Source organism: Bison bison, unplaced genomic scaffold (genome assembly GCF_000754665.1).
Source record: "Bison bison bison isolate TAMUID 2011002044 unplaced genomic scaffold, Bison_UMD1.0 scf7180017864063, whole genome shotgun sequence".
Taxonomy (NCBI): domain Eukaryota; kingdom Metazoa; phylum Chordata; class Mammalia; order Artiodactyla; family Bovidae; genus Bison; species Bison bison.
The window spans coordinates 16,070,511-16,080,998 of record NW_011494635.1 but is presented as its reverse complement, the minus strand read 5'-3'; the positions used below and the strand labels follow the sequence as shown (position 1 = coordinate 16,080,998).

At 51.9% G+C, this 10,488-nt stretch overlaps 2 protein-coding genes across 2 annotated transcripts in view; both read left to right on the top strand.

Moving 5' to 3' along the window:
• Positions 1 to 2,327: 2,327 nt before the first annotated feature.
• On the top strand, positions 2,328 to 7,528 carry GID8 (GID complex subunit 8). The gene is made up of 4 exons (XM_010836586.1): positions 2,328 to 2,457; positions 3,309 to 3,505; positions 4,144 to 4,341; positions 5,022 to 7,528. The coding sequence occupies exons 1-4, from the start codon at positions 2,340 to 2,342 to the stop codon at positions 5,193 to 5,195; spliced, it is 687 nt and encodes a 228-aa protein (XP_010834888.1). The 5' UTR covers positions 2,328 to 2,339; the 3' UTR covers positions 5,196 to 7,528.
• Positions 7,529 to 10,277: 2,749 nt separating this feature from the next.
• Positions 10,278 to 10,488, top strand: part of SLC17A9 (solute carrier family 17 (vesicular nucleotide transporter), member 9) — a 14,924-nt gene continuing 14,713 nt past the window's right edge. Inside the window, exon 1 of the mRNA XM_010836653.1 lies at positions 10,278 to 10,461. Within this exon, the coding sequence (XP_010834955.1) occupies positions 10,278 to 10,461 (184 nt within the window). The remainder of the gene's footprint in view (positions 10,462 to 10,488) is intronic.

The window sequence follows — 10,488 nt, the reverse complement described above, 5'->3', positions numbered from 1 at the left end:
TAAGGCGGCGGAGTCCGGGCGTGGACTCGGTGTTTGTTGTTGATGGAGCGTGTTTTGAGGGGCGGCGACGCCTGCTGGGAGGTGATAGTTCTCCACAAGTCGCACAGGTCTGCGGCGGGAACTGTTTGCACCAGGACCGCATTCGAGCAGACACTGAGCTGCCGAGACAGGACTTTGCTCGTGGGGCGAAGGGTTCCTCGCCGTCCGTACTGTTTGTGGGGTGTTTAAGTGCTCAGTTTTTCCTGCACAAAACAGAATGGGTCGGTTCTTCAAAGTTGTTAACTTTCCAGTACTGCTCTGTCGCCCATGAGTGAGAGTTTTCTCTAGTGGCCGCAGCTTAGAGAAATGACCTTGTGTGAGGGACGGCCCCTTGGTTTTGTCTCAGTCAAGTTCTCTAAGGCGGATCAGAGTTGGGCATGGCATCCCCCAGCGACCAGGGACTTCATCTTGCTCCCCTCTGCTTTCCCACAGACACTGTCTCCCTGGGCGATCTCTGGTGAAGTCTTGGCTTTCAGTCAATTTGTGGTGGACATTGCCCTAATTAATGTTTCCATCGCCCAACTGGGGACCTGTAATCCAGGTGCCTGCTTGACTTCTCCTACTGTGGGTCTGATAGTCACCCCAAACTCGCCCGACTCCTCAAACCTGTTCTTCTCCCAGTCTTTCCTCATTTGGGACTCCATTCTCCAAGGTCTCAAGCTTGAAACCCCTCCATGGTCCATGAATCTTCTTTTATACATTCCCGCTGGGTCCAGCAACAAGGCCCCTTGGCTCAGTCCACAAAGTCTTGTGGGCTGTGCTCTTGGTTCTTCCACTGCTGTCCTCTTGCTTGGGTGGCTCCTCACTGGTCTTTCTGCTCAGCTCTCACCACCCCACAGTCATCCCATGTCCACTGGGAAACCAGAGCCATCTTTTAAATTGCTTTTATTTATTGAGGTAATTGAGCATGTGCTTTGCTTTATATAAGGTAATATCCACAATACCTCTGTCAGTTACAAAGGATAAAAGGGAAGTGGACAGTGGATGGGCTTACCACCCATCCTGACACCCCTGCTGGGGTTCCCAGGGCCCCCCTTTCCATGGTAACCACCTCCTGAGTTTCAGGGTTCACGCTCTTACTTGAAAAAATAACATGGTTTTTGCTATGAATGTATTTACTACTAAGTAAAAATTGTATAACTTGTCTTGTTTTTGTTCTTTAAAAAACTTCTGCCCTTGGGTCTCTGCTGCAACCTGCTCTCTTCATGCAGCTGGTTTCTAAGTCCCCTGTGTGGGCCTGGTCATGTATTTTAACTGCTTTAGTAAATTCTGTTCCATTGATACAGTTAGTGGCCCTAAAATCCACAAAACTTTGAAAACCAAAAGTTTTTGGTCTTGTTTTTAATTGATTTCTTGGCAGACCCCGACCCTGCAAAAGCTTTTAGTAACTTCTGTTTCACTCGGTGTGATCCTTATGCGTTTAACTGAAGCAGTCACGTCCAATCATGGGGTGCTGCCGCAGACCCCTGGGAGGGTGTCTTGTGATACATATATCAAATAGTCTTTGTACAACCTGAATAATTCTGAAGTCAGAAACTGGTCTGCCCCAGGGCTTTGGTCCTTTGGGACTGCAGTCCTATGAACCATCGTTTGCTTGTCCCTGCTGCTGTTGACTGACTCCTGGGTGGGCAGTCTCCATAGTGTTGCCATCCTGAACAGTGACTCTGAGCACAGGCTTGTCTGTGTCTGGGACACAGTAGGCTGTTTTTTGGGGTCCCAGCTGGCAGAAGAGCCATCGGCGAGGAGCGGAGCACACATGCACAGTGTGTGCTGAGTGTGTTGCTGTGCAGTCCGTTCTGACCACAGGGTAAAGGGGCTCAAGAGACCATGCACATGTCTCTGTGAGCACTTGGTGTTGTCAGGCTGCTTCATTTCTGTCAGCCTGGAGGGTGTGCGAGATGGCTTGTCTTGAGCACACACATCATAGCAGGTGAATCTTCAGCTTGTACCTCTGCGTGCCACCCTGTGCTTAGAGGAGCATCTATCTATTAATAGACTGCTGCTGGGCCTGGAGGGCCTTCATCTGACCTGGACTGACCTCTTGACCTCCTGGTCCTCAGACTCCTGGCTCTTGCTCACGTTCATCCTGCTTTCTGAACCTCCCCAACCTTCTCTCTGGTCCCTGAGCCTGTGTTTGAGTCTCAGGCCCTCTGCATGTGCTGTTTTCCACATTTTAAGTATCTTCCCTCTCTACCCTTTGGTTCCTGGTCGCTGTGTTTGTATCTGAAATGATCACAATTGTGAGAATTTTTCACCAATTCTTAAAATATTACTTTTTTTCCCTGTAGAAGTAAATCAGAATGAGTTACACAGAAAAACCCGATGAAATCACAAAGGATGAGTGGATGGAAAAGCTCAATAACTTACATGTCCAACGAGCAGACATGAACCGTCTCATCATGAACTACTTGGTCACAGGTGAGGGCTGTGCTATGGGTGCTGCCTCTTGGGCACCATTCTCCCTTTCTGGGCTCACAAGCAAGACTTTACCACTGGAGGGTCCTGAAAGTTAGGTTGCATTCAGGCATCATGGAAACGCAGTGCTCTTGGAACTACCATTTTAAAGAGATGTCCTCTTCTGGAGATGAAATCATGATTCCAGGTCTCTGAGATCTAAAGAAAAAACCTTATTTCTTAGCCTTTGACATTTTGCAGTTGATCTACATCATTAACAATGTGCAAAAGTAGATTTAAAGTCCAAATAATTAATCTCTTCTGGCCAGTTTGGTAAATGATACTGGACTGTTTCAGAAGGTGTGTCCAAGTCAAAAGAAGAAAGGGGGAGGGGCCTGTGGAAGGTAATGCAAGTGCTCTGTGATAACACCCCGTCCTCCTGACCCTGTGGAGGAGAGGGTCGCTCTGCAGAGCTGAGAAAACCCACATGTCTCCAGAAAGTGAGTCTCCTTCCTGGAGTTCCAGTGACCTGGGCCCCATCAGTCTCTGAGACTGAAGGAACTGTGTACTCATTCACAGTGGGAGGGCGCTGTGCTGCCCCTGGAGCAGGTTGGCAGCTTCTCCACATAGGCCTGGACCCCAGTGCAGGGGCCTCAATGCCCATCCTCCCCTGACTGGAAGTTGAGGGGGTGGGGCAGGTGGAAGGAAAGGAAGTGTAGCTGGTAAGCCACAGAGGTGTTAATCCCACATCCCAAGAAAGTGCAGTTCTTACTAGAGGTTTTCATTCACAGAAGCTGGGCTTTCTAGACATAAAAAGCCCTTGTGTTGGTATCTTGCTGATTTTCCAAGCAGTTGAAGGTAGTTTTCTTTTCCAGAGGGCTTTAAGGAGGCAGCGGAGAAGTTTCGAATGGAATCTGGGATTGAACCCAGCGTTGATCTAGAAACACTTGACGAGCGAATCAAAATCCGTGAGATGATACTGAAAGGCCAGATTCAGGAGGCCATTGCGCTCATCAACAGCCTCCACCCAGAGCTGCTGGATACAAACCGCTATCTCTACTTCCATCTGCAAGTGAGTTGCTTGTGGACACTTGGTGAATTAAGGTTCTTCATGTTAGCCATCCCCAACTTCCGGGCCACAGACCGATACCTCCTATCAGGTTAGAGGCAATAATTCATTAGAAATAAAGGACACAATAGACGTAACGTGCTTGAGTGATCCCAAACCATCCCTGCCCTACCCCAGTCAGGGGAAAAATTGTCTTCCACAAAACAGGTCCTTGGTGGCAAAAAGCTTGGCAAGTGGACGTGTTAGTCACTCAGTTACGTCCAACTCTTTGCGACCCTGTGGACTGTAGCCCGCCAAGCTCCTCTGTCCATGGAATTACCCAGGCAAGAATACTGGAGTGGGTTGCTGATCCCTTTTCCAAAAAGCCTGGGGATGGCTGCTTGCTGTTATTGAGAGGTAATGAGGCTAATTTCATTAGAATATTGCTGTAATTGACGAGGGAAGGGGTTTAAGTTAGCTGCTCTGCCATGTACCTCAGAAGCTGTTTCTTGCTTTGAAAATGCAAAGTCAGGAGCTTGGAATACTCAAAAACTCTGTCCTCTGAGAGGCCCTTTTCATAAGAAGCAGGTGCAGCCCTGGTGTGGGGGGTTGTCGCTGGCTGGGCGCAAGTTGTTCACCCTGTCTGCCTGGCCCCCAACCAGCAACAACACCTGATCGAGCTGATCCGCCAGCGGGAGACGGAGGCAGCGCTGGAGTTTGCACAGACCCAGCTGGCTGAGCAGGGTGAGGAAAGCCGCGAGTGTCTGACCGAGATGGAACGCACACTGGCCCTGCTGGCCTTTGACAACCCCGAGGACTCACCCTTCGGAGACCTGCTCAACATGATGCAGAGGCAGAAGGTGGGCTCCAGAGGGCTTCCGTCCACATCCTCTGTGGATATTCAGGGCAGGATTTCCAAAGAAACGGGGTGGTGTGTGTGGTGTGACCAGGACACTACTGGGAGGGCCCCACACTTTACTTGTGAAATACTAGGAGCCCAGGGTATTGAGACCCTTAAACGATAGTTAAGCCTCTTTGCCAGTTTTTGTTTTTGTTTTTGTTTTTAATCTGAGCTGGCTTACTGTGTGGAGACTCTTAGGAACGGATGTTCCAAGTATCTTTTGATGAAAATCCCACACTTTGCTCTCTGCCACGACCTCTGTGTTCCCACCAACAGGGCAGCTCCCCAACCGCAGTCCCCCTTCCCCACTGCCCTGACTGCCCAGGAGGGTGTCCTTGGGGTCCGCATCAGGTGTCCTCCTAGGGCTTGTTGGGTGGAACTGGTATCTCATCCCTGCCAGTTCCCTCATGCCCAGGCTGGATGTGAGATCTGCTGACCATACCGTGTGCCCCTCTGGGCAAGGACTGTGTTTTATATCCCCAGAGTACCCGACGGTCACAGGCTTCGTGTTTGTTTAAATAAGTAGCCAGCCTCTCGTGTAAAAATGGTTTTGAAGACATATAAGATGCATCTTATAATGGCTCCTTTTCGCAGGTGCCCTGTATGTGAGGTGGTTTTTATTGGCTATCCATTTTCCAGGTGTGGAGTGAAGTGAACCAAGCTGTCCTGGATTATGAGAATCGTGAGTCAACACCCAAGCTGGCAAAGTTGCTGAAACTACTCCTTTGGGCTCAGAATGAGCTGGACCAGAAGAAAGTAAAATACCCCAAAATGACAGACCTCAGCAAAGGCGTGATTGAGGAGCCCAAGTAGTCTGTGCGGGGCCCCGCCGCATGGCCCCGGGCCCGCGGGCGCCACCTGGGACTGAAGATTTTTACGGCAGCAGAGAACTCTCTTCTCCCTTCTTTTACTGTTTGTGTGTTTTGTTTTGTTTTTGACCCAGCATCATTTTGAAAGGGAAAAGTGGCCCTTTTAAGCACTGGAAAACTCCCAGTGCAAGATACCGTCTCTTCTGGAAGGCCGGCAAGGACTGCCCCATGGCCTGTGCTCAGCGTTCTGGGCGCTTCAGCTCCTGAAGGCGCCTCATCTTAGGGCCGCTAGTCCACTCGAGGCCCCGCTCAGAGCACGGGGCAGCACTGATGACCGTCTCACTCTGTCAGCATCCAGGAGGACAGCGTGTCCTCCTCCCCCCATCTCGGCCGGCCTTCGTGTAGAAGTGTTTTCTTTCCCTCTTTGGTTTTTGGTTTGTTTTGGTTTTTTCATAGGAAAGACTATATGAATTTGTAAATCCCAATTCAAAGACTTCTTTTGTGCGCGGGCACTAAGTTTGGTTGTCTTCCTGTTTGGTCTGGGTCGTGTGGCTTTGGGGGAGATGGGTGTGTGCGTGTGTGTATGCGGGGCGGGCTGTGTGTTTTTTAATTTTTTAAATATATATTTTGGTGCTGTAAGTGGTGAGAGACTCTTTCCTAGTGGATCAATGAACCATCTCTCCTGGGCACTTTTGTTGAAAATAAAGGTTTCTCCTTAATTTCAAGAATGACCACAGTGGTCTCTCAGAAGTATTCATCATCTCAAGCACAACTTTTGCTTTTGGAGTGGCTTCCCCGGGGTGACCATAGTGACGCTGTCTGGTACCTACAGCCAGAAAGGGACAGCTCCCGGTGACACGTGACAGTGCCAGGCATGTGCTATGGTGCAGTGAGCTCTGTGAGCCACACTTTTGCCTCTCGCTCTGTCAGCCAGTCTGGCAGACGTCCAGCTCCTATTCCCTCATGTCTGTCCCCTGCCCGGTGCCCACTGCCGTCAGTGAGTCCTGAGTGCAGGCTCAGGTGTTGGGGTTTGGGGCAGGTGGCCCAGGGTGCCAGTGCAGAGCTGCTGGCCCTCAGTGAGGCTGGTGGAGGTGGAGGGGCCCTGGCGTGCAGAGCTCCCCAGGGCTGATGACCCCCATACATCCTCTGGTGAGAGCACCTGCATGGCTGGGATTCAGTTCTCACCTGATCCCTCCCACAGGGTGGGTTGTGCTGGCACCTGGGCTCTGCAGAGATGCACGCCATCAGCAGCCAAATTTAGAGAGTCTGTTGGCCTTGGTGCTCGGCTGGGTAGGTCTTTGGGAAGGTCAGGTCTTCTCCGGCTGCGGGGCGTCTTCGTCACATCCCCATACACTCAGTGTTTGTCCCGCAGGGTCTGTGGCTTCAGCTCCTCTCCCCACTCACTTCCGACTGCACGTGGAGGCTGCAGGTCATTGGTTTTCAGTGGGTACAGCTTCAGGCAGAGTTTTCCCTCCCCACTCACAGAGCAAAGGCAAAAGTGCTGAGGTCTCTATATATCAGGAGACCATCAGGCCCTGGACTGGCCCTTACCCGTGGCAGTGATGAGCTTCAGCTCTGTCTCAGTCATCAACTCAGATGTGACCTTTCTGTATGATCATTTCCTCTTAAGATTTGGGAATAAAAGTAGGGAGAAAGGGGCCTTTAATCTTCAGGTGATAGTTAAATACAGCAGAAGCTGAAGAAAAATATTAGGGAAGTAGAGGTAAAACTACACTTTTCGAAAAGCATGAAGTAATTCAGCATATTCCTATCCTTTACTTAGTGTATATAAGATAATTTATGTGCATCATTAACATACAATCAATCTGACATTTTTCAAAATAGTGGGTTTGAGATGTATGTTACCGGGTAAGAACCATCCATGAACCATGGGGACCTGTGGAGGGCCTGTCACGTGTAGGAAGTGCTGTCGAATACTTCAGAGAAGTGCTGCTGGCTTGTCCATCATTTAGTCAGTGAGGGGCTTGACCAGTGAGTGCAAAGACCCATGTGAGCTGGGTGCCAGTGAGATGTGGAGAATTCAGATGGTGCTGTTGGGTTCTTTCCCTGTGTATAAAGAGTGTGGTTCCTTCCCCATAGGCTGGAAATCTTTAAAGGGGCGGCTTTGCAGACTTTTCTGTTTCCTCCTTTTGCAGTCTTATTTTTTTCAGCAAGCATTTCAAGGTAATGAACATTAAGTATATCGATTTTTCTACTTCATCTCATTTGGATCTCGCTGTGATGTTTGTTAAAATGTGATGTTTTACCAGGGTAGTTTATGTCTTCTTTTTTACACTTTCTGGTGGAAAGTGCCTTGAAATAAATAAAACGTGACAATATTTTGGTGCTCTGTGTTCCTGATACTGTGAAGTCACATGAGGAATGACCCCTAGTTTGGATTCTTCTGAAGCATAGGGATTATTGCAAGGCACATGAGAAATACTGTATTTTGTTATTTGAATCAAGGTTTCCAGCTTCTAGAAAAGGCAGCTGTTGTTTGGGATGGTTCCTGTCGTGGACTGAAATGCCAGGGGTGAGCCTGGTGGCTGCAAGGCTAGCTCTGCTGTCCAGCCGGGATGCCCCCTGAAGACAGACGTGCAGAGCAAGCACGTGATGGGCAGCTTTCCTAAAGCAGCGTGACGTCTGTGCTTTCCCCAAGTGCTGACTGGGCTGCACAGGGGCCAGAGGTGGCGAGGACCCTGGGGACACCCAGGCCATGGTCCAGCAGGGCTGCACTTGACCAGAAGTTGTGCCGGGTGTAGCAGCCCATCTGTGCTGCGCAGTAAGGTCGGGTCTGGAGGCTGAGGAAGGTGAGGTCACGACATAGCAGAAAGGCCTTTGTGGTGTGTCTAGGCAGCAACTCCAGTAAAACTCATGCAAGGTGCACAGGCCCCAAACGAGTAAGAGCCGAGGCCCCAACACCAGTGGGCGTGGCCGGAACAGCCATCACCAGCATTGGGGGCCAGGGCTAGTCTCTACAGGACCCACTGATCACTCTCCACCTTGAAACTCAGGAACAGTGGGTTGGCTGGATATGAGGTCCCTCACAGAGGTTACTGGAAGCTGGAGGCGTGTCCAGCTGCTGCCAGCGTGAGCGTGGCTTCCTCTCGGGTTGGGACACGTGGTCTAGTGGCCCTAGCTGACACCCAGATCTTCTGCCTCATGGAGGATGGCCCGTCCAGCTCAGAGGCTCAGGAAGGGGTCGGATGCTCACCCCTGGCCCTCCATTGGCCTCTGTGCATTTCGAGCAACCCTCCACCTCTTGTTCCCCACTAGCCAAAGCTTTCTCACCTTGGGCCTGGAGTACTGCAGTGGCCTGTCCTTCTTTGCCTCTGCCCTGGCCACCCTGAGTGGTCCTCACAGCAGCCAGGGTGATTCTGTGACCCTCTGGGGCTTCCAGTGTCAGAGCCCTGGCTGGTCTCTAGCTGACCACCAAGACCCATGAGCCTGCCCTTCCCCACTGCTTTTGTCCCCCTTCCTGTCCCCTCACCCACCAGGCTCCTTGTGGTCCTGGAGCTGCCCTGGGCCTCTGCCCACCCCACCCACATGCCCTGCTCATTCTCTGCTCTCAGACTTGATGCACAGGTCTTGGCAGGGACACTTCCCAGCCCATCCCATGGCAGAAGCCACCCTTCCCTGCCTTCTCGGTTTCCTTTCTGTGTTTTGTTCATGCACAGCTCCAGGAGGTAAGCAAATGACAAATGTTCCCCATGGTGCAGCTCTAGGTTTTCATATAAAATCACCATCAGGGACTTCCCTGGTGGTCCAGTAGTTAAGAATCCACCTTCCAATGCAGGGAACACAGGTTTGATCCCTGGCCAGGGCACTAAGATCCCACAGGCTGTGGGGTGAGTAGGAAGTCCATGTGCTGCAGCTGCTGAGCCTGCGTGCCACAACTAGAGAGAAGTCTGTGCACTGCAGTGAGAAATCCTGCGTGCCACAGCTAAGACTCAACGCAGGGCTTCCCTGGTGACTCATTGATTCAAAATCCACCCGCCTATGCAGGAGACACAGGTTGAATCCCTGATCCGGGAAGATCCCACATACCATAGAGCAACTAAGTGAGTGCACCACAGCTATTGAGCCTGTGCTCCAGAGCCTGGGAACCATGACTACTGAGCCCAAGCACCACAACTACTGAAGCCTGCATGCTCTAGAGCCTGTGCTTCACAAGAGATGCCACCGCGATGAGAAGCCCACGCACCACAATGACGAGTAACCCCCACTCATCACAACTAGAGAAAAGCCTGTGTAGCAACAAAGACCCAGCACAGCCTAAAGTAAATAGACTTTTTTTTAAAAAAAAGACCCGATGCAGCCAAAAATAAATTTTTTAAATCATCATCAAAGCTCCTGGGGCAGTGGGTGGCAGTGAGCTGCCAGGTAGAATTTAGCAAGGATTATCACACTTTCCTCAGTCCTGGGTTATTTGGGGGAGCACTGCTCTCTCCACACCGTCTTTCTGTTCCATTGAGCATCGTATGGGTGGAAGAAGTGCCGTCTGCTGCTAGCATGTGTGGAGCAGGGCAAGCCAGGCCTGCGGTGAGCACCACTGCACAGAAGGAGCTGGGGGAGGGGTAAGGCCAAGGCCAAGGGGTAGGGCGTTTTAGGTTTTGTTCAGAGGGCCTCCTCCTTGTGTGACCTGGCCAGGTTCACCAGGCTGCCATGTGGAGGATGGATCCGGGGGGTGGGGTGGAGGTGGGGTTGTGGGTGTGTGAAGAGGCAGCAAGTACCTGGGAGAAGCAGAATTGCCCAGAAGTCCACTTGCTGCCTCTCTGTGGCTGTGCCCACCACCCCTGGGCGTCAAGGCTTCTGAAGTCATGAGAATCCCCCCAAGAGCGAGGATCCGGGGATCCAAGGGCGGGGCCTGGCACCTGACAGGAGTCAGAACACGGTCTCCTCCGTGGGCTCTGGATCGCCAGGCTTCCTTCCCCCTGCTGCTCCAGGGTCCCGGGGCCAGAGCCCACCTTCAAAGACCCATTTTGAAACTGGTTCCCTTCCAGTCTTATTCCCTTTGCAGTGGGTGAGACCAACCCCAACTCTCACCCGAGGTGTGCACAGCCCTGCGAGGTGAGAAGCCCCCGGCATGCAGGCTGCCCGCCAGGATCACCGCCGGCTCAGCCCCTCCAGAGCCCCATCCTTCCGGCTGGCTGCAGGGGAAGCGCCCTCGCCGTCTGTCCCGGACGTCCGCGGCAGCCGCGAGGAGGCCCCGGGGTGCGCAGGGGTCTACCCCGCCCGAGGGAGCGCCAGGCCCGGCCTCCCCGACGGATGTGAGTGGGGCGGGTACCGAGTTGCGG

Bases quoted from the DNA above. Each gene is read 5' to 3' on its own strand.
- GID8 (XM_010836586.1), top strand. From the start codon at position 2,340: ATGAGTTACACAGAAAAACCCGATGAAATCACAAAGGATGAGTGGATG. The intron at 3,506-4,143 runs GTGAGTTGCTTG...GCCCCCAACCAG, and splicing joins ATCTCTACTTCCATCTGCAA to CAACAACACCTGATCGAGCT. The intron at 4,342-5,021 runs GTGGGCTCCAGA...TCCATTTTCCAG, and splicing joins ACATGATGCAGAGGCAGAAG to GTGTGGAGTGAAGTGAACCA.